The sequence below is a fragment of the Myotis lucifugus genome, unplaced genomic scaffold (genome assembly GCF_000147115.1).
Source record: "Myotis lucifugus unplaced genomic scaffold, Myoluc2.0 scaffold_59, whole genome shotgun sequence".
In the NCBI taxonomy this organism is placed as follows: domain Eukaryota; kingdom Metazoa; phylum Chordata; class Mammalia; order Chiroptera; family Vespertilionidae; genus Myotis; species Myotis lucifugus.
The window spans coordinates 2,681,904-2,705,687 of record NW_005871107.1 but is presented as its reverse complement, the minus strand read 5'-3'; the positions used below and the strand labels follow the sequence as shown (position 1 = coordinate 2,705,687).

Sequence of the window (23,784 nt, the reverse complement as noted above, 5' to 3'; positions counted from 1 at the left end):
TCCCATTCCTGTGAAGAGCGCGGCGGGGATCGCGTCTTCCCGGTCGCTCGGCACAACTCCGCGGCTAGCAGCGCGCGGCTGGACCAAGTCCGCTTCCCGCCGACTCGCCGAGTGCGGGCAGCCCCTGCACGCCCGCCGGCACTCCTCGTAGCCCTACCCCCTGGGCACCTGCGCCGACCCCCACGCCGGGCGCTGAAACCCCGGCTCCCCGCAGCGCCGGACCCGATGGAGAGCGCGCGGGCCGCGGCTTCTTGAGTGCGGGTGCCGCCGCCGTCCAAACTGCGCGCTGGGGTCCCCCGGCTGGCCCCTCTTCGGGGCATCCGAGAAGCCGGGGAAGAGCGCACCATGAAGTCCGTGCTGTTCAGCCGCTTCTTCATCCTCCTGCCCTGGGTCCTGATCGTCATCATCATGCTCGACGTGGACACCCGCAGGCCCGCGCCCCCGCTCACCCCGCGCCCCTACTTTTCTCCCTACGCTTTGGGCCGCGGGGGCGCCCGACCCCCGCTCCGCAGGGGCGGCCCCGGGCGCGGCTCGGAGAAGCGCAACGAGTCGCGGCCGCAGCCGCAGCCGCAGCCGCAGCCGCCTCTGCCCACCATCTATGCCATCACGCCCACCTACAGCCGCCCGGTGCAGAAAAGCCGAGCTGACCCGCCTGGCCAACACCTTCCGCCAGGTGGCGCAGCTGCACTGGATCCTGGTGGAGGACGCGGCGGCGCGCAGCGAGCTGGTGAGCCGCTTCCTGGCGCGGGCCGGCCTGCCCTGCACGCACCTGCACGTGCCCACGCCGCGGCGATACAAGCGGCCGGGGCTGCCGCGCGCCACGGAGCAGCGCAACGCCGGCCTCGCCTGGCTGCGCCAGAGGCACCAGCACCAGCGCGCGCAGCCCGGCGTGCTCTTCTTCGCCGACGACGACAACACCTACAGTCTGGAACTCTTCCAGGAGGTAGTGGCCGGCCCGCCCCAGCGGGGGGCAAGGGCGGGAGGGGGCCTCGGGGGTCGCCCGCACTTGGGAGTTGTCACTTCTCCGTGCACTTTTGGGACTCCAGGTGGAGCGCTCCTCGCGGGCAGCTCACAGCCTCTGCCGGCCCTGGCGCGTTTCGCTGGTTAAGGGGGTGGGGTTTGGGGATAGTCGGTGAGGACCACCGTGACTCAAGGGTGGGAGTCTGGTTTAGCTGCCTGCCTGGCCCCGAGATTGGGTTGCGGGAGTAGCACAGTTGGGGAGCGCGGGGATGATCGCAGGAACAGGCCTGGGTGGCCTGAGGATGCAGCCCAGCTGGAGAGGTTGGTCGGGGAGACTAGATGCCAGAGGAGGGGACCAGGGAGACGGCCCTGCGCAGTGCGGGGCGGCTTGGTGTACTCCCCAGGCCTTTCAGTACGCACAGGTGCGATTGGAATTCTAGAACCATATGGAGAGGAAGGTGGAGAGAGTTATTTAAAAATCAGCCAAGAGACCAATTTCTCTGGCACAGTCCGCTGGCACGGAAATGATTATTAGTGAAAACATTGCCTTCTAAGGGGGTCCTCCCTCTATCTCTCCCCCCACCCACAAAGGCCCTTTCCGACTCAGCATGCTGCCTCTTTTTTCGAGGAAACTCTCTGGCAAATGACTTGAGACTGTCCTGCCTTGTGGAAAAGACTGTTCTGTCTTTTCGCAGCCAGAGCTTCCAGCTGCACTTCCAGTTCCTTTTCTCGACCTTTCTCGAAGGCCTCGCTCTTTGGTGAGTTAGCAGGGCTACTCTTGCATGGCGCCCTTGCGTCCTGGTGCTTGCTGGGGGTTCTGAGTGCATCCGGCCCCACGCTGTGGAGAAGACCCTCCTTTCCCTTGAAAGGCCACACGTGCGCACAACCAGCCTGCACTGGGCTAGAACAGGTGTTACTTCTTGAGGCTGGTATTTTGCAGCCAGTGTGTGTGTTCTGCACGTGAGACTGCATTCCAAGGTTGTGTCAGTTTCTTCTTCATACCCAAATACAGCTGGAAAATATCTTGGATTCTTTGACATCCTGTGGGACCATGGCCTTCCTCTACCCCAAATTCCTTGATATCCTGCCTCTAAGACTCCATCGCCCCCTCCTCACCCAGGTAAACTGGACTGTGGGTCGGGTAGATCATACATGCCCCACACTTTCATTCTAATATCTGTTTAGTGTCCTTAACCTCAGGCCAATGCTACTTGTACACCTTCAGTTTAATTTTTCTGCCTATGTGATTTGAAAAAAAATCCATTTCTTAAGAGCAGTTGCCACCTTCATTTCTATTCATCCTCTCCTTCTTCGTGAATAAAAGGACCAGTAATTGCTCTCTATCTTTTCTTCTCCATCCTTTCAGGAGGTAGGGCTTTTCTGTCCATGTTTCTACAGAAGAAATAAATGTGTGGTATAGTCGTTATAACCAAGATTACAGATATCATCTGATTTTTTAAAAATTGGGCTTTTATTTTTATTCTGCTTGCATACTCTCTCTCACAAAAGATATGGTTTGTATTCTGAAGCACAGAGCTTTACATGTCAGTACACCACAATTTTAAACCCACTTTTCTCCTGCAACTGGGAAGTTGCCTTACCTGTGAAACTGTGGTCTTGTGTGTGTAAAGTAATGCACATCATTATTAATTACCCCTCTAGGGGGCTGGGCTGTGAAGGGGGAATGATTTTCAGTTTATTCCCAGCTGCTAGCCTGTCGTGTGTGGTGTTAGATGAGGGTGAGAGTTGGCAACACAGGCGGTGAGACATTCAGAACAGTCTTCCTTTGATGCTTCCCAAACTGAAAGGAAGGCTTGGTGGTGGTGGCTACTAAGCAGCAAGAGGAGAATACAGTAGGTTTTTTTTTTTCCCTAGTGGTCCATGCGGGAGGCGGGAAGAGAGACAATATAAGAAAGGAAACGGTGAGGAGAAAAAAAAATAGTATTGGCCAGAGGAAACTATAAAGGAAAAAAGCAAAACTTTATGGAGTAATGAGAATAAAATTAAGAGCATGTGCAGCCCTTTTTTGTGGAGAGGTGCCAAGTATACAAAATACACAACAGAAGCAACTTTTTTAAAAACACAATATGCACCACACACTTAGAATTTTTTTCTTTTTTTTCTTTATTGTTGAAAGTATTGCATATGTCCCCTTTTCCCCCCTATTGACCCCTTCTAGCCTGCCCCTCCCCCCACCCCAGGCCTTTACCACCCTAGACACACTTAGAATTTAAATTCTATAGCTCCTAGAGGTCCCTCCAAGACAGTAATTTTATGGCTAGTCCCTTTGTCCACCACCATCCCTTCTCCCTCCCACAAGATGCATTTGGACAGAGTAGGTGTCTGTTCACCATGCACATATGCCAGTACGTTCAGTTTTTCTTTTTACAACACATTATTTTCCTCACATGGCAAGCAGTATTGATTCTCTAAAGAGTCAGATTAGTGGAATTTATGCATCCTTAGTTTTGTGAATTAATGGGATGGCCTACTTTAAACCAGTTCTAGGATTGATTCCATGTGGATTACAGAGTAGACAGGGCTCTCAGAAAAAAAGATAGGACTAGATAAAACAGCTAGACACTGAAGCACCCTGGGGGGGAGGGAAAATGCTGATCAAGGATGCTGTAGGGCGGAGGTCTATATCTCAGCACTGCGTATGTGCACACGCGCAAATTAGTTTTTAAGTAATTCACAGTGCTTAAGGAAAGAATGTCCCAAGTCAGGCTTCATCTTTTATTCATAGTGCTTCTAATTTCCATGGTTGATGTAAACGCAGATAAGATAGAAGGAAGAAAATGAACCAGGTACAAATTAGCTCACTAAGCATTGGCTGCAAATGAAGGAAAGTAAAAGATGAAAGGTCTCCAAATTAAATTAAAGGCGCAACAGGCAATCCATGTTCAATTATTTCTCCGTGGTAACTGGCATGGTGTTTGCTTCTCCCATACAGCTAACTCATTTTCAGCCTCCCCTTTCAACTGAGCTGTGCCACCTGGAAAGAAAGATTTGCATTGAATGAATCCTACGTTAACAGCCAAATCCATTTGCAAATGAAAGCGAGTGTGGGTTGCAACCACAGAAACTCTGCTGGCCATTGGAGAGAACAGTGGTCAGGTGTGTGTGTGTATGTGTGTGTGTTTTCAGGTTTCCAGTATTTCAACAACTGCTCTTCCTGTGGCATTGATGGGGGTTTGAATTCTGGACCACAGGTAGTCCACCTGCCTGTGCACCCTATGGATGGAGCTCTCTGGAAAAGCTTATTTGCAAAAGATTTAAACTGCTTTCATAAAAGCAACTACCGCAGATAAATGTGACTCTATATCCAGTCATATTTTCAATAAGCTATTGATCAGATTTCTGTTCCTTACTGGAAAACCTTCCAAGTTTTCCTGAGTTTAAAGCTGATGCTTTTCAGGTGAAGTTGCTTTCACCTTTGCGAGTCCATTAAATTGAAAGGTTAAAAAATAGCACTTTCTAAGCAAGAACAAAAACTTTAAAATTTTTAACTTTAAATTTAATGAGGAAAGACTGGAAGACAGGCCAACTCGAGACATTTAAGGAGCTCATGAAAGGACTCCTTTAATGAGACTGCATCTTGAAGATGTTCTGACGGCCGTGAGCTGAACAGGCCCTTTGTTTGGATTTTTTGTTGGATGCTGTTAAGTTATTTGTGTGCTAGGAAGGTGGAGGAGTTGAGGCTTAATTCTGTCTTGCTCCTTTTCTGAAACATTTATAAGCTCCCCCCTTTACAGGCAGCTTATTAGAGCTATGATACAAAGAATATTGAAATTCACAATTTTAACCACCCCACCCTCCACCCCCAATAGTAAATTCTGTATGTTTCCTGCAAGGAGACAAAAGATCTACCGTGTTTTTTTTACCCTGATACTTAGTGTAGGGTAATTATCTTTTCAAAGTGAAGAAACCCAGAAGATTCCATTATTTTACCTGAAATGTGTTCCTTGTGTTTTATTTCTCCCTATCTAAAAGCATATTAATAGTCATGCCTTAGGTCTGATAAAATGTGAGCATTTTGGGAAAAATATGGTCATAAAGCTACAGCCAATTTTCTTAGGCTATTGATGTTAAATCTATAGATTTTCTTTAGTCTCCCTGTGGATAGGACTTGAGTTATGGCTAGTCTTTGACAGGGTTCTTTGGAGATCAGCAGTTTTCATTTGGATTTTGATAATTTAATGGACCAGAAATAATAACTCAGCTTTAAAAGACATTCTGTCTTGCCTCTTCCAATTGTCTTTTTCCATCATTCGCCCCCTTACTTTTCACTGACTATTCTTTGTCATGAATACCAGTAGACATGAAGATGTGTCTAGATTATTGTTTGGTACAATGAATGTGTGTCTTTTAAACATTTATGCTGTTGTCTGGTTCTTTTTGGAAACTATGTGGGTGACTCCATTTTCTTCTGTCTATTCCACTTGCCTCTAAATTACAGGCTGGTAATTTTTCTCTTGTGTGAACAGTAATGAAATAGTAATTGCTTTTAAGGCATGCTACAAAAGAAAATAGAAGAACCAAAGTGAACGGTCTTATTTATTAACAATTCCAGGGGGTATTCGAGTAGTGGGGGGGTTTTTTTTGGTACAGAATTCAATAATGTTCAGGTATGTCTATTCAAACCTTTTGGACTCTGATGGAATATTTGCTCAGTCTGTATAAGTTAATATGTTATTGTATATTTGATTTGCAGTGCTGTGGAAGCACGAAATTAGGTTTTGCATGGTTCTCAAATTCTCTCCCCAAAACACAAATACAATTGTTATACCAATCTATATGTAGGTAGGTAAGTAAATAGATAGATTTAGAATAGATTTCCAATTCACAGAAGTAAAAACTAATAAAATATAATCCATTGTTCATACCTGGTAATTTTTGTATACAACGTTAAGTAAATGTTAAAAATATCCTTTGCCATGGATACAAGCAAAATACAGTTGACATTAGTTGACACACGATGGGCCAGGAGCCACGCTTAGGATTGTACACATATTAATGTAAATACATCCTCACAACAGCCCCTGAGGTCGGCACTAGTACTGTTCCCATTTTCCCCTCCACCCTTATGCTAATATCTAATCATGAACACAGTTCTTTGATGAGTACAGGGATCTTTAAAAGTGCAGCCTGAATCTAATATAGTCAGTGTGACCAGTAACCCTTTTTATACTTGAGCAGAAGTACCAGGAGATAACGTGAAAAGATCATGCAGCTAGAATTTTGTTCAGAGAGAGGATTTTGAATCCCAGTACCTCGGTTCTAGAGCCTGCCCTCTGGACTGTCCTGCAGCTCATCTCATTCAACACGCACAGTCATATGGAGCTATGTCTCGTGATAAGCAAAGCTTTTGATCAGCAGGAGTCTTCTGACGCTGTTGCTGTCTTCTGGGCTGTGCCATCTTTATATCTTATGACCTTTTTTTCTTGGTATCATTTGGTCTTAAGAAAATGTTATGTTCTCCCTCACTATCTCACTGATAGGTTATTTGATTTTTGGATTGTTTTTTCAAGTCAGGCGGAAACTGCCAAGTCAGCATATAAACTATTGTCTTATATTTTTTAAATTAGATACTCTTGTGACTAAGTAAGAATTGATCATTTCTGCAAGAAGATAAAACATTTAAAATAATGTTTCCCTCAGTTGATATGTGTACATCAGCAGCTGTGTCTCCTGGGCCTGTAGCTTGTCAGGGCAGACAGAATTGAATGGAAAAAGGCTGAATTGTTTCACGTTACCATTGAGACAGGGGAGAGCTGGGCACCTGAAGCCATTTGAGCTGAAGCCTATGTGAGTGGCTGACACCTGCTGGTTTGGGGAGCCTCACGCTGTGTGCTGGTTTGGGGAGCCTCACGCTGTGTGCTGGTTTGGGGAGCCTCACGCTGTGTGCTGGTTATGCTAGCTGCTGAGGGCCCACACGGCCACATTCACAGAACTACTCACTTGTTGGTAGGTTTGTTCATTTTCTTGTCTGATTTCTTCTAGGATCAGGCATTTCCCTGGATTAAAAAACAAGATGAATGAAAATCATTGGTTGAGCCTTTTTGCATGGTAGGAAAAGCTTGGAGATACTGTGCTGAGAGGGTGATCTTTTTTTTTTTTAACCACAAGTCAGATTATTTGGTCTTTTCCCCCAAATAACTAAAAACTCAGTAGTTCTCTCCTCTTGCCTCCCCCCACCACCCCCATCAGTCAAACATTATGTATGGTACAAGCAGAATATAAGACTCTTATTTCTTCAACCAGGTATTTATAAATTATATCTTCATCTCTCTAATGAAAGCTGAGTATGCTAAATGTTGAACATTCTCCATTAACTGGGATTTCAGTTGTCTAAGATAATTGTATATTAGAAGTAATAATGTATCAGCAAGATTCCTTCTGCCTACTTGAGCTCAAACATGACCACATTCAGAAGATACTTTAATAAAATTAATCAGTATGCCTTCTCCTCCACTTAACCTGTTAATTGAGCACTTACTATGTGCCAGGCACTGTGCTTAATTACTGCAGCTGCGAACACAGGGCATCCAGCCCTCCCAGGTTGAGCACCTGCTCCCTAGGAACAGTGCATTGCGGGAGACCTGCAGGTGCCAGGGAATGTAAAGCACAGGCAGCTAATGGAGTTGTAGGTTAGTTTTGTGTTTGTGCCGGCGGGGGGTGGGGGGGGGGAATGGGGAGAGGGGGGTTTGGGCTGGGGATGAGTACTTGGGCCCACGTGGAACAGAGGAGGTTTATTCAGAGTGTATGTGGAAGAGAGAAAGGGCACAGTTGGGCCTGCAGAGAAAAAGGCCCAAGACCGCTCTAGCGCTTGCCAGGGAGCCTCTCTGAGCTCTGACCCCTCCTGTCCTCAGGGCCACTGGGCCTCATGGGATAGGCCAGTGATGGCGAACCTTTTGAGCTCAGCGTGTCAGCATTTTGAAAAACCCTAACTTAACTCTGGTGCCGTGTCACATATAGAAATTTTTTGATATTTGCAACCATAGTAAAACAAAGACTTCTATTTTTGATATTTATTTTATATATTTAAATGCCATTTAACAAAGAAAAATCAACCAAAAAAATGAGTTCGCGTGTCACCTCTGACACGCGTGTCATAGGTTTGCCATCACTGGGATAGGCCCAGGGCCGGCAAGAATGGGACTACAAACCAGTGAGGCACAGTCCAGGGGGGTGGGAAGGGACCCGTGAGGCCCTACATGGCAATGGACCCATCACGGAAGTCCGTCCTCTCGATAAGGATATTGACTGTGACCTAGTGGCCATCTTGGCACTGCTTCTGGGTGTCACACACACCTTGACCCCCTGGTTCTCCTTCCCCCATGAGCCCCCCAGCCTCTGGCTGCCTTGTGATAATCAGTGTAGGCTAGGCCACAAGCATCAGTGCTACCCAGACAGGCACCTGCTCCCGAGAAATCTGGGTCCTGCCAGCATCCAGAGCTCTCCAGGTGGAGGGAGCCAAGTCTGTGGCCTGAGAAAAGAGAATGTGTGGGTGTCCAGAGAACTGAAGGGTGTCCTTGCTATCTTCAGGGGAGGAGGAATCTCTCCCCAAACCTGTCCTGTAAAGCAGACTTCAGTGTCTTTGTATTTGGAAGTGGCGTTAAATCATGGCCATTAGATCCTTCTTCCTGGATACTGCCCTGTCCTTGTGTTAATCTGAGTTTGAAAAGTGTGAACATAGCCATGTGAGGAGCATGCTTTTGTTTTTTTCCCCACCTGGTTTTCCAAACACCCGTTAGGCATATCTTTGACTTTTAACTCCTAACTAGAACTTGGTAAATTCATAGGAAAACTATAGATATGTATTTGTACATCTGGTTGTATTAAGGAAGTGGTAACATAAACTGTTATGGATTCGTCATAGCATCTAACATTGCATTATATAATGTGGTACATGTGTTTCAGCTCACTGTTTCTCCCATTGTAAAACTCCGTAAGGGTAGGAGTCTTCTTTTGTTCACTGCTGTGCCTCTAGTGTCCAGAGCAGTGCTTACCCGTGGTCAGTGCTTATTGAATATTTGTTGAATGAATGAACGAATGATCGGAGGCGTGGAAGCTGAGGGATTCTATTGCAGAAGGAAGCTCTTCCTAGGAAGGAACTCTGCACAGATTGTCCGTCAGATCACAGTTCCGAAGTCTGTGTTGTGTGTCTAGGATTATGTTGAGCCCTTTAAATAGGAACTTAAATGTGGCCCCTGCTCTGTCTTTCAGAGGCTTCATGCTATAGGGGAAGAGGGGGCAGAGGGGGAGAGAGAGACAGTGAGACCATGAATATTGATGGCATCCCTGTCAGTGCCCGTTAAGGTGTGTCAGGGTAGTTGTGAGCTATTTGAGTGTTAGACCTCTTCACATGTGTGAGAGGCTGGTGGGCAGCTCAAATGGGAGCTTGGGAGTTAAATAGTCCCATGTTCAAATGCAGCTTCTCCTCTTAGTGGCTGCATGACCTGGGCAAGGGCTGCCTGCCTCATGTGATTGTTCTAAGTACAGTGGGGCCTTGACTTACGAGTGTCCCGACTAACGAGTTTTTTGAGATACCAGCTGTCTCTCGGCTGATTTTTTGCATTGAGTTGACAGAGTAATTTGAGTTAACGAGCTCCTTAACGAGCTCGGTCTCGGAACGAATTAAACTCATAAGTCAAGGCCCCACTGTACTGAACTATAGGCAAGTTATAACTACCAGTTCTTTTCCTCTCATGTTCTCCTCTGTGGGCGACTTCCCCTATTGGGGGATATACCAGACAGCTGCACTGCCTCAGGTGGGTAGATGCCTCTAAAAACTGTCCTGAGATCTGGACTGTGCTTCCGGAGGCCTGGTGGGAGGGGGGCGGGAGGGGGGGGAGCGCAGAGGTGCTTGACTTTCCCAAATCAGTCTATACCCAAGTGGAACTGCATAAATTGGGAATCTTAATGACAGCACTGGGTTACTACAGTGATTAGAGGGACAAGATTGAATTAGAGCTTATCTACGAAGGATCCTGGGAGGAAGTGAGATTGATAGAATCAAAAGCATCTAAGGCATTTTAGGCTGAGAGGAGGTAGCAGGGTGTTCTCCTGTGGGTTGAGAGGTCTGAGGCCGGTTAATCAGGGTGTGAAAGCTAACAAGTTGGCAGGATACTAAACCTCCTGCAGGTCCTGGGTGTGACTTTGAGTTACTGTTATAGTCCCAGGACCTAGGGCATATTACACGATAGATTCTTTCTGGCATGAATGAAAGGATCAGAGAGATAGTAGGCAATAAAAGAGAGGGCAATGTAGTAGGAATGAAATGAATAGATTTTTAAAGCACATAATTAGAAGCAATAGTTTAATGTTTAAGGTCATTTGCTGAGGTTGGGAAGGTTAGGAGTGTTCCTCGACTCAGCACCTCTTGGAGGAGGAAGAGAAGATTCTATTGGACGGCCTTCCCTTGAGCCCAGCCCCCTCCAGCCTTAACTGGGACATTGAGCTGGTTGGTCTTCAGCTGACGGGCCATTACTGGGAAGTCTACCCTCAGCTTGTTCCTCAGTTTTCAAACATTGCTTACATTTTCATAAACTAAAATATTTTAAAGCTTTTTCCTGCCGGAATGGGGAAGATGTAGTAGTTGGAAGGTGTAGGTATGCATGTTTGCCCATGGGGTCCCCTGGTTGCCTCCTTGCCTATGAATGTTCTTTCTTCACACGCCCACCCTGTGCCCGCCAGGTCAGTCTCTGGCAAGGATGGCGGTCACAACAGAGTCTGGCGCCGTGGCGCTCAACATCTCCTGTTCACATAACTCCTAAAAATTTAGTAAAATTACACAACCTCTAGGATATTTTCAAATTGATGTCTAAATTAAAAACAAACAAACATTTAAAATAGTTGCAAAGTGTGTGGTTTCTGGTGTATTATAGATATTGACATTTGTAAATGAAATTTAAATATATTCAGTGGATATTATAAATACTATCAGTTGTATACCCACTAACATTCATTTAACAAATATACTTTTCAATCATTTGGGAATTTTATATGTTCTTGTTTTCCATTTCTATTCTTCCTTGGAATTTTATTCTAGCATAATATTTTGTGGTTCAAGGTTATTTACTGATCCTCCTTTTATGTATATCTTCAGTAACAAAAACTGAAATGTAGACACAATTTACATTTTTCAAAAATTCCTGTGGCTATAAGTTTCTGTCTTAAAAACTCTTCACGGCTGAGTTAACAGTACAGTTAGTAGCAGTTAACAAGTAATCAAAACAACATAAAGGTTTCAAAGTTGGTTAGTTGTTAAGCGTAAGAGCTACATTTATTGGAAATTGGTTTCTTAATGACATGGATGGACATTTTCTTGTTGTTGTGTACTCCATATTATTGATGAATATTTCTTGTTGCTAGAAAGATAGAAGGTTTAGCATTAATTATTTTCCCATTAGTTCAGCTTTGTTTACATAAAGAAGTAAATAGGATGGAAAGCATTTTCTCATATTGGTGTTCTTCACTTTTTTTCAACTCTTGGGCTCTAAGCCAAAAATCATATGTTGATCTCTGAGCAGAAACTTTTAATGCTGAATTGATGACATTGGTTTTCCTTCCTTCAATTTTGTTGAAAGCAGGTAATTAGAAACCTCTTGTCTTCCAAAAGGATCTATTACCCATTAATAGACATGAACTTTCTTAATGAAGACAGTGATATTTCTAATTACCTTTGTTTGGTGCCCTAGAGGTTTGACCACAGTGGACAGCACATTCTAAGGTTCAGGGTGGATGAGAAATTGCCCTTCTGTGAGGGGAGGGGAGGAGGGAAGGCAGAACCTGCCCCCCTTTATGCTGGTTTTAGGAAACCATCTGTGGGATTGTGGGAGGGTCAGGATTTCCACAGGGAGTCTTTGTACACACTCAGCGACCGCGCACCCTCAGCCTGAGAACTGCTGTTTTGGTGGAAGGAGCACTAAGTTAGGAACTGGAAGGTGTGGGCTCCAGGCTTGGCTGAGCCAAAGCCCTCACATCTCGTGACCTCAGAGGAACAAACGTTTATGGACCATCTGTGCTCTGCCCTACATTTAGAGGTGCACACTGCTGTTTAACTCTCACGTCTCTGCGGTGGACATTACAATGTCTGTTTTACAAATGAGGAGAAGCCCTGACACGCGGCTTCCTCCCGGGGCCTGACACAGATGTGTGCGGCTGCTGTGAGAAATGGAGGATGCGCAGGTGAATGGGTGAACAGGGCAGCTCCCCCACCAGGGGGTTGTCTGCTTCTCGGTAAGTCGGTGGCCACAGGGGCTGTGCAGAGGCTCAGGAAGGCAAGATGTTCCCAAGTCCCCCAGCCAACCAGCCCGGCGGCCCTGAAGTGCTGCTCTGTGAGACGATGGGAATGAGGATTTAAATGTGGTCCATGTGTGGATGTGTTGTTTATCACCTAAATAATCCCGGCCTTGCAAGATTAAAATGTCAGTGTCGGTTTTAAAGGTCAGATGACAGTTTGGGGATGTTTCTGTAGCTTTGAAAAGTTCCTCGGCTACATCTGGCGAAAGTGCTGAGACAGCCCAGGGAGGTCTATGTCAGGGGCTGCGGCCTTGTTCAGAGAAGCTCTGTTAACACCTGGTCTCCAGAGCGGGTGTTGGGCGTTCACCCACTAACCCTTCATTGTTTTCAGTTTTCTTTCATGATTACATTTAACTATCTGCCTGTTACCTTTGATTCCTGCCCTGCATACTGAAAAGACAGGTTTTGTGATTTTCTGGTCTTGTTTCTCCACCTTGTTTAAAGATTTAAAAAACAAAACGTTAAGAAGTTGGCTTGATGATTCTTGTGGTTTCTATGGGCAGTGATTTGGGTTTTTACAGAAACACAGGGTTTCCTCTGAAAATCCTGGAGATTAAAATATAGGTGTTTGGTTGGCTCTTGTAACTCCAGTGACATTTAAAAGTAAATGCCTATTCTTTGTTTATATTAGGTCTCTTTTACCACACGTGAAAGGCAGTGGGGGGAGAAACAAAAGTTGAGTATTCCTGTTATTTTTTATTTACCATTTTAACCATTTTTATGTGTGCAGTTTGGTGCATTAAGTAGACTCACTTTGTTGTGCAAGCATTGCCTCTGTCCCTTTCCAGAACTTTCTCACCATCCCAAACTGAAACTCTGTTCCCATTCTATCTAATAATAGACAAACATGGTAATTGACCATACCTTCGCTAATCAGCTCGATATGCAAATTAACCCAATCAAGATGGCGGCCGGCAGCCACGCAGCTGAAGCAAGCAGGGGGCTTGCTTGCTCCAGTGATGGAGGAAGCCAAGGTTCCCCGCCTGCCATGGCCTGGCTCTGAGCTCCGAAAGCAACAAAGTTTCAATTGTAGAAGCTAAACAAACACCAGATACCTGCTTTCAGCAGTCTGTGGCCTCAGAGCTGGAGCAAGTAGGAGCCGGCTCTCAGCTCCAGTAACGGCAACAAAGTTTTAATTATAGAAGGTAAATAAATCCCAGAATAAAAAAAAAAAAAAGGAGAGGCTGGGAGCTTCAGTCGCCGGCCAGCCTGAAAACGGCCCTCAGCCCCTCATCCAGACTGGCCGAGCATCCCAGTGGGGAACCCTACCCTGAAGGGGGTGTGGCCAGCCTGAAAACAGCCATCAGCCCCTCATCCAGGCTGGCCAGGCACCCCAGTGGGGACCCCCACCCTGAAGAGGATGTGACCAGCTGCAAACACCCATCAGCCCCTCGCCCAGGTTGGCCAGACACCCAAGCGGGACCCCCACCCTGATCCGGGACACCCTTCAGGGCAAACCAGCCGGCCCCCACCCGTGCACCAGGCCTCTATCCTATATAGTAAAAGGGTAATATGCAGACTGACCCTAACAGCAGAAAGACTGGGAATGACTGGTCACTGTGACACACACTGACCACCAGGGGGCAGACACTCAATGCAGGAGCTGCCCTCTGGTGGTCAGTGCGCTCCCACATGGGGGAGCTCTGCTCAGCCACAAGCCAGGCTGATGGCTGCCAGTACAGCGGTGGTGGTGGGAGCCTCTCCTGCCTCCTCAGCAGCCCTAAGGATGTCCAACTGCAGCTTAGGTCTGCTCCCCACTGGCAAGTGGACATCCCCCGAGGGCTGCCAGGCTGCCAGAGTGATGTCTGATTGCCAGCTTAGGCCCAATCCCCCAGGGAGCAGGCCTAAGCCAGCAGGTGGTCATCCCCCGAGGGGTCCCAGACTGTGAGAGGGCACAGGCCGGGCTGAGGACCCCCCCCCCCCGCCCGAGTGCACAAATTTTTGTGCACCGGGCCTCTAGTTAAATAATAACTCCCTATTGCCCGCTCTGCTGCCCCTGGTACCAATAATCTACTTTCTGCCTCTTATGAATGGAACTCATACAGGGAAAATCATACAATAATTGTTTTTCTGTGTCTGGCTTATTTCACTTAGTGTAATGTCTTTAAGTTTCATCCACCCTGTGGTATGTATCAAAATTTCATTCCTTGCTAAGGCTGAATACTATCCCATTGTATGTATAGATCAGTGAGGGCGAACCTTTTGAGCTCGGCATGTCAGCATTTTGAAAAACCCTAACTTAACTCTGGTGCCGTGTCACATATAGAAATTTTTTGATATTTGCAACCATAGTAAAACAAAGACTTATATTTTTGATATTTATTTTATATATTTAAATGCCATTTAACAAAGAAAAATCAACCAAAAAAATGAGTTCACGTGTCACCTCTGACACGTGTGTCAGAGGTTCGCCATCACTGGTATAGATCATATTTTGTTTATCCATTCAACCACCCACTTGAGTTGCTGGCTACTTGAGTTGCTTCCTTCTTTTGGCTATAGTGACTGCTGCTATAAACATTGGTGCATTAATGTATGTTTGAGTGAATGCCTTCAGTTCTTTTGTGTGTGTGTGTGTGTGTGTGTGTGTGTGTACGAGCAGAAGTGGAATTGCTGGATCATATTGTAATTCTGTTTAATTTCTTTTGAGAAACTGCCATTCTGTTTTCCACGGTGGCTGCACCATTTTACATTCTCACCAAGCACAAGGATTTCAATTGCTCCACATACTTACTTTCTGTTTTTGTATTTTATAATGGCCTTCCTAATGCATGTGAAGTGATATCTTGTGGTTTAGATTTGCATGTCTCTAATTATTAATGATGTCAACCACCTTTTCATGGGTTTATTGATCATTTGTGTATCTTTTTTGGAGAAATGTTTTTTCATGTCCTTTGCCAAATTTTTTTAGGGTTTTATGTGTTTTTTTTTATTTTTTCAATTACAGTTTACATTCAGTATTATTTTGTATTAGTTTCGGGTACACAGCATAGTGGTTAGACAGTCATATACTTTACAGAGTGCCCCCCCCCCCAATATTTCCAGTGGCAAGTTTGTTTGTTTCTTTATTTTGTTCTTTAGATTCCATATATAAATGAAATCATATGGTGTCTGTCTTTTTCTGACTGACTTATTTCACTTAGCATAATACTCTGTAGGTTCATCCATGCTATCACAAATGGTAAGATTTCATTCTTTTTTATGGTCAAGTAATATTTCATTATATATATGTACCACAGCTGGTTTTTCTACTTAATTATTAGAAGGCACTTGTATTGCTTCCATATCTTGGCTATTGTAAATAACACTGCAATGAACATAGAGGTGCATGCATTCTTTCAAATTAGTGTTTTCATTTTCTTCAGCTATATACCCAGAAGTCGAATTGCTGGATCATAAGGCAGTCCCACTTTAAATTTTTTGAGGAACCTCCATACTGTTTTCTGTAGTGTCTGTACCAATCTGCATTCCCACCAACAGTGCATGAGGGTTTTCTGTTTCCACATTCTCACCAACACTTGTTGTTTGTTGCTTTATTGATGATATGTAGTCATTCTGACAGGTGTGAGGTGATATCTCATTGTGATTTTAATTTGCATCTCTCTGATTAGTAACACCGAGCATCTTTTCATGTCTGTTGGCTGTCTCTGTGTCCTTTTGGAGAAGTGTCTATTCAGTCCTCTGCCATTTTTAAATTGGATTGTTTGAGGGGTTTTGTTTTGGTGTTGAGTTGTATGAATTCTTTATAGATTTTGGATATTAACCCCTTATCAGATATATCATTCTTTGCCCATTTATGAGTTGGATTGTTTGGTTTTTGTTGAGTTTAATGAGTTCTTTATATATTCTGGATATTAAGTCTGTATCAGACATGTGATTTGCAAATATGTTCTTCCATTCTGAGGTTTGCCTTTTCATTCTGTTGATAGTGTCCTTTGAGGCCCTAAAGTTTTAAATTTGAAGTTCAGTTTACCTGTTTTTTCTTTTGTTGTTTTTGCCTTTGGTTTTACAGCCAATAAATTGTTGCCAAATTCAGTGTCATGAAGTTTTCCCCTATGTTTTCTTTTAATAGTTGCATAATTTTAGCTTTTATACTTGGTTAATTAATGTTGACCAATTTTGAGTTAATTTTTGAATATGGATATCTGGTTTTTCCCACCACCATTTGTTGAAAAGACTGTCCTTTTCCCAGCGAATGGTGTTGGCACCCTTTTGAAAATCACTTGCCCATCTATGTGAGGGTTTATTTCTGGGTTTTCTATCTATTTCATAGGTATGTATGTCTGTCTTTATGCCATTACCATACTGTTGCTTTGTAGTAAATTTTAAAATCAGAAAGTGTGGGTCATTAACTTGAGAAGAGAGTATCAGAGGAGCAAAACAGATAAAGAAACACGAATCAATTATCTGCTATTACAACAGGCACCTTTAAATATAAGGACAGAGTTAGGATAAAGGTAAAAGCTGGGAAAAGATATACCGTGAGAACATATGAAAGCTGTTGTGGCTATGTTAATATCGGACAAAGTAGCTTTCAAAACAAAGAGATCACGGGAGATAATGAGGGACATTTTATAATGATAAATAACATAGCTTCAAAATACATGAAGCAAAAAAAGAAAGAAAAAAGGATAAATCTAAAAGGATAAAGAAGAACTCAGTCATAGAAAATTTTTTTAAAAGGAACATTAATTTTGTTAGCATGCTAATTTGCAAAAGTTCTATGCAAACCTAACTATACATTTGCTACAATAAGTACACCTATAAAAGGGATAGGACAATAGATGAAGCTTATTTGATTTTTTTAGAAGGAATGTATTTTAACATTGATGGCAGAAAAGATGGGCTCACTGGGGGGGGGGGGCCTCCAAAGTCGTAACCTCTTTCTCTTGTCCTTTCCAATACTGTCACAATAGCATTATACTCTTAGGCTGGAATTCTTTCCTGTAATGGTGCCTACTTTCCTAGAAGCCTTGAGGAAAATAGAAATTTAAATCGTTCCTAGAGTTGGCTATAATGAGTCCACACACAGAAATTATGTGTAGCTGTTCAGTCTCCCCAACAGTCATGTTTCCTCATAAATATATTCAGGCCAAACCTCGTTAGCAAGGACACCACATAGATGATGTCGTTTTCCCCCTCCTGCATCCAATGGGGGTATTTATTGTTATTAGGTCACCTTGTGGCTGATGATGCCAAACTTGGCCACTTGGTTAAGGTAGTAACTGCCAGATCTCTGCTGTAAAACACATTTTTCCTTTGTAATTAGTAAGTAGCCCATAGATTGATACCCCGAGACAGTGTGAATATGCTGTTTCCCATCTTTCACCCAAGCATTCTAGCGTCGAATGGTGCTTCTTGCTTGAATTAGTTATTACATTGGGACTATAAAATGGTAATTTTCTTATTGTTTCATTCCTTCTACACTTATTAGATGGCTGGCATTCTTCTTAAAGAACCTATAACCTATAACCATGGACTGTCAGTCCCCCTCCCACACACACCTATAGCCATGGACTGTCAGCGCCCCCTACCCCACACACAATGTGTTTTAAGCTAGCAATGTCGTCCTTAATGATGCTCAAATTATTCCCAGATTGGCCAGCAACTCTTCAGATCAGTTTCTGTCTTTATTGCACTTGTCCGTGTTTATCTTCTAGCAATTCTCTGCATTTTTAAAAAATATTCTAGACTCATAATTTACCTGTGCCCAACCTGGAATCAGTCACTTCTCCAAGGAGCCCTAATTCCTTTTAGTGGAGAATGGTATTTACAAACCAAGATCTGGGTGTTAAGTGTATTTACGGCTACTGGGGTGTTCATATTTCTAGGCTCTTTAATCATGAGTTCATATTGAAACCTCATTATTTTGTTTTTATTTTAAATCAGCTTATTGAGGTACAATTTACCTATTGTAAAAGGTACTCATTTTAAATGTAGAGTTTGCTAAATTTTAGTGAACACATACACACCCTTGGAACTATCGCCTTATGTCAGTTTTCACCATGTATGGCCCCTAATCTGCTTTCTATCACCGTAGATAAGTTTGCCTATTCTAGAATTTCATATACGTGCAATATGCAATCTGTAGCCTTTATCTGGCTTCTTTCTCATTCGGCATTATGTTTTTGAGATTCATTCATGTTGTAATGAGTATCCGTGGTTTATTTTTATTGCAGAGTAGTAATCGGCTGAATGGATATATCACAATTTGTTTATCATTTTACAAGTTGATGTACATTTGTGCTGTTTCCAGCTTATGGCTGTTATGAATAAAAAATACTGTGAACATTTAGGTACACGTTTTTGTGTTAGACATATGCTTTTATTTTTCTTGAATAAATACTTAGAAATGGAACTGCTGGGTCATATGATAAGTACATATTCTTAACTTTATAAGAAATTGCTAAATTGTTTTCCAAAGTGGTTGCACTATTTTATACTCCCACCAGGGACGTGTAAGAAACCCAGTTGCTCCACATATTCATCAACACTTGGTATTGTGTCGTTTAGTTTTAGCCATCCTAGTGGGCATGTAATAGTATTTTATTGTGCTATTAACTTCCATAATGACTAATAAATAGAATATCTTTTCATGTGCTGCTGGGTTATTTGTTTTTCTTTGGTGAAATGTTCATTCATATTTGGCCCATTTTTAATTGTCCATAGTGGGTAATGCTACTCATGCTTTAGGTGTTTTATTGAGCTGTAAGAATTTTTTGTGTATTCTGAATGCAAGTCTTCAGTTAGGTATATATAGTGGGATATTTTCTCTCAGTCTGTGACTTTTCTTTTAAATCCTCACCTGAGGATATATTTTTGTTGATTTTAGAGAGAGAGGAAGGGGGAGAGAGACGGAAACATATATGTGAGAGAGAAACATTGATTGGTTGTCTCCCGTATGCACCCCAATGGGATTGAACCCACAACCTTTTGGTATATGGAACAACACTCCAGCTAACTGGACCACCCAGCCAGGGCCAGTCTGTGACTTACTTTTGAATATTTTTAACAGTATTTTTTAGAGATTAGAAAATTTAATTTTGATTAAGTCCAACTTGTGGAGTTTTTTAGGGTTCTTATTTTTAAGTCCTATCTCAGGGGTTTTTGCCTCCCCTGAGATCACAGAGAGTTTCTCCAATATTTTCTTCTACAAGTGTCATAACTGGTTTCTGTGTTTGGGTCCGTGATTCCACTTTAAGCTAATTTTTATGAATATTGTGAGATGGAGGGCTTGGAGTTCTTTTTCTTTTACTTTTTTTTTTAACATAGGTGTCCATTTGTTCTAGAACTATGCATTAAAAAGACTAACCTTTCCCCCACTGAGCTGATTTGGCATCTTAGGAAAAAAAAATCAACCGGCCATCTGTGGAAAGTATTTCTGAACTCTCTAATCCCTTCCATTTATCTACCTGTCTGTCTTTATACTAGCACAACATTGTATTGATGACTGCAGTTTTATCATAAGCAGAGCTCAAGCTAGCTCCTCCCAGATGGTTCATACCAAGATTCACAAATTCATATGCCTTTCAGCAAGTGATATAATTAAGTGTAGCTGACCATGTGTAAGTAGTATTATCTTATTTGCATTAAAGCTTAAAGGACTAAAAACTCAACCTGACTTATTTTCATTTATGTCCCTTTCCCCTATATTTCTCATAATTTTTCTTATTTCTAATGGTGTCTTTTATATACATACTTTGCGTATCAAGTACACAGAAACATTCCTCATTTCAATCAGACAACAATGTTGCCGCCCTGTTTTCTTGAAATGCATGGCCCATTGGTCTGTTTTTCACTTCCCCACTTTGAAGAGAGGAATATCTCCCATGACAGTGCAAACTAGCAATGAACGGTGATTGGCATGCAGACTCAGCTTTGGGGCTGTGATGGGGGGTGGTGGGGACTGCGGCAAACGGGGCAGGGCAGGTGCTGTTGGAAGGCACGGAGCCTCGCAGTGCCACTGTTGCCATATGGAATGCTAGCCTCGTTTGCCACATTTTCAGAGAGACCCGAAATCTTTGGGTTTTAACATGTCTCAATTTAAAACACAAAACTGTGCAGGCCAAACGAAACTTTGCTGTAGGGCCGCATATGGCCAAATGCTCCAGCTTGTGACCCCTGGTCTGCACAATAAGAGCGAACATAGAAAGTGAGTGGAAAACTGACTTCAAGCTAGAGAATAAGTCTATGTCATACCTGACTGGGGTGGGTAGAGAAGGAATGGTCACCTTAGGCACATTTGAAAGGGATTTCTTTTTTTAAATAATAGACTTTAAACAGAAAATCTGATAGTAGAAAGTCCCCATATTAACATTGACCCTGTTATTAACATTTTGCATTGGTGTGATGTGTGTTATAATTCATGGGTCAGTATTAACTAAAGTCTGTTCTTTATCCAGATGCCCTTAGTTTGAACCTGGTGTCCTTTCTCTGTTCCAGGATGCTACTCTGGGCACCACGTTACATTTCATTGACGTGTCTCCACAGGTTCCTCTTGGCTGTGACGGTGTTCTTGTTGGTGGCCTTGAGGAGTACCGGGCCTGGTATATTGTAGCACGCCCTTCTAGTGGAATTTCTCTGATGTTTATCTCATGATTAGAATGTGGTTATGGGTTTTAGGGCAGAAGATCACAGGCATCAAGTGCCATTTTCATAACATCAGGTCAGGGGTACATGCTCTCAACGTGATTTGTAGCTGGAATTGTTCTGGGGTTGGGGGCTCTTTTTGTCAGCTCTTTTCTCTTGACATGTCCTCCTCAGTGTGGGTTTGTTTGGTGGTTTTGTTTGTTATTTTTTAGACACCTTACTTTCTGGCGCTACAAGATGCTTTAGGCTTACCTTGTGTATTTCCCATCCCAGTCCTCGAATCGGCTATTTCTCCAAGAGGCCCTGGCTCTTTCTATTAGAGAATGGTGTTTGAAGTAAAGACCACAGAGGTAAAGTGCCATTCTCAGTCCATCATGTCAAGGGGATATATTATCAACATGATTTATCATCTCAGCCTTGATCATCTAGCTGTGGTAGGGCTTACCAGGCTTCTTCACTGTGAATTATCCCTGCCCCATGGTGTTCTCTTTGGAAGGAAATTGCTGTGTGCGGCAAGAGTGGGGGTTATGCTCCACCTCCTTGGGCAGGGGTGGGATTTTCTGTGTAACTTATTTTGAATTGTTCTGCTGGGGAGATTTGTCTGTTTCTTATTTGCTATTTAGTCATTTAATTATATACTTTAAGTTGTGTTAGCATCTAGTATTTATTTTATACTTGAGGCAGTAATCTAATACTACTTTATTTTATTGCTCAAATTGTTCCAGCTTTGGCCATTGGGGCTCTTTAGTAGACTCCTGTGGTCCTTTCACATGACCCAACAATGTGCAGGGCTTTGTTTGTTTTGGGTTTTTTATGCACTGCCTTACTTTCTAGCTCTAAACATACCCTAAGGTCACCTTGTATGTTTTCTGCCCCTGCCCTCGAATCAGCTACTTCAAGTAGTTCTGGTCCTGTTTTACAACATGATATTAGAAACCGAGATCTGGGTGCCAGGTGGGCTCATTGCTACTGGAGTGCCATTGCTTCTAGGCCTCTTAGCTGACAAAGCGAGGAAATACATGTGTGTATACTAACCCATGTATATACTCATGCCTATCATATACATATATACACATACCTATCACTCTATCTACAACTGTCTCTATATTAAGCTAAACATGAGTTCATACTGTTGTCTTCAACTCTATTCCTTAAGCACTTGGATCATTCTAGCTTTCTCTTTTGCTTATCTGTAAGTTCTCACTCCAGCAGAGAGAAACCTGGCTCCCAGCATCCACCATCTGAAGTGGATCTTTTTTAAAATTAGGGAATGCAGTGAAACGCTCCTGTCAAGAGCCAGCAGCACTTAAGTTTGTTTCTTCCTGGAAGGTTTTGTGTCTTCTGTCCACACTGGTTAATGCTACTCGTGCTTTAGGCTGAGCTCCTGCTGGGGTCCTCACGGAAATCTCAGCAGGCCCCCCAGCAGGTCCGATTCTTTGCAACATGTTCTCCTAGCATCATCTACTTCCCGTACAGCCCTTACCAGCACAGAGCCTAAGGAACTGATTTTGCAGTTAGTTGTATCGTTGCTTTATCTTTCCCAGAATGTTGACTTTGCAGGTAAGGACGACGCCTGCCTTGCTCAGGAACTAGCACAGCACTGGACACACGTTAAATACATGATACATATTCAGTGAAAAAGTACAAAGGGAATGGAGGAAAGGTTATACTCTGTCTTCTACCCAGTGATATAGGAGAAGGGTTGAGAATATAACATCAGGAACATTTCTGCTTTCTAGCAGTCTCAACTCCTTTAAAATATTTAGTTTGTGCACCTCAAAGGTTCATGCTGTGGGTGGTGGTATGTGGAAACCAAAATAGGCACCAAAAAATATGTCCAGGGCAACATCAAGTTACGTTAAGGACACTGTGGAACAAAGAGCACTGAGCGGAGTAACAATTCGTTGAAGGAACTATATGGTGACGTCATTAGGGGGCAGATGCAAGAAAGAGAAAGAGCAGAAGCGACGTTAATTTTCAGACTTGTTCCAAAGAAAATGTATGGTGTGTTGGATCATATAAGTGTATTTCTGTGTTGGAAACTATCAGATGTTTATGGACAGTGAAACTGGAAGGACCCTTGTCTCTAGGACACCGCTCCTGTATTCCTTCACATTCGCCTGCTCTTTTCTTTAATGTATTGGGTCCTGTTGGATTTGGGGTGGGTTTTCTTTTTTCCTTTGAAATTATTAGTTTAAAAGGCAGGATACTGAGTGCAACATTCTTTATAATTCTACTCCCCGAGGTTGTCTGTAGCGTTTTCAATTTCAGAAGATCAAGGACTTTATTCATTTCCCTTTGGAAAAAATAAAACAAGATTTCGCCTAGTGGCATGTCTTGAAGGATGCTAAAGGCATTTAACTTTTTCTGTTTTACTCTAAAGGCATTATGATCACATGCGTATGCTCCTCTGAAGTGCGGCAATCCCTGGAGCTGGCTGTTGGCCATCTCTCAAGGAGGGACCAAAAGGATGTAGCTTAAAGCTGCCGGGGAAAATTGGCTAACGAAACAGGAGCAGGTTGTTGATCAGGGTCACCAGACACGTGGGCCCCAGTTCCCTGCCACCTCCTTTTCTGGAGATGAAGATAAACAAACCCCTCCCACCCAGGGTGGTTGAAATGGCAATTCGCCTGGAGGAGTGTAGAGATGTACCAAGTGCATCTTTGTGCCCTTTTAGCCATCGGGTCTATGGAAATGGCTCTGCGGGAAGTGATTTTGACTGGTTACCATTGCCATGCAAGTCCAGGCGGGAGGAATCAATGACAGACTATGGCACTGAATAAATAGGAAGAGAATGCCTTTGGGGATCTGAACTGTCTGTAATATCTACATATATAAAAGGCTAATGTGCTAAGTATCTGACCACTCGACTGTTTGACCGGTAGCTATGCCACACACTGACCACCAGAGTGCAGACACTCAACGCAC

The 23,784-nt window shown here is 43.5% G+C and overlaps 1 protein-coding gene across 1 annotated transcript in view; it reads left to right on the top strand.

Moving 5' to 3' along the window:
- The first annotated feature begins 345 nt into the window (after window positions 1-345).
- The window catches only part of B3GAT2 (beta-1,3-glucuronyltransferase 2), a 53,163-nt gene continuing 29,724 nt past the window's right edge, over window positions 346-23,784 (top strand). Inside the window, 2 exon segments of the mRNA XM_006089328.3 lie at window positions 346-633; window positions 635-943. Coding sequence (XP_006089390.1) covers window positions 346-633; window positions 635-943 — 597 coding nt within the window.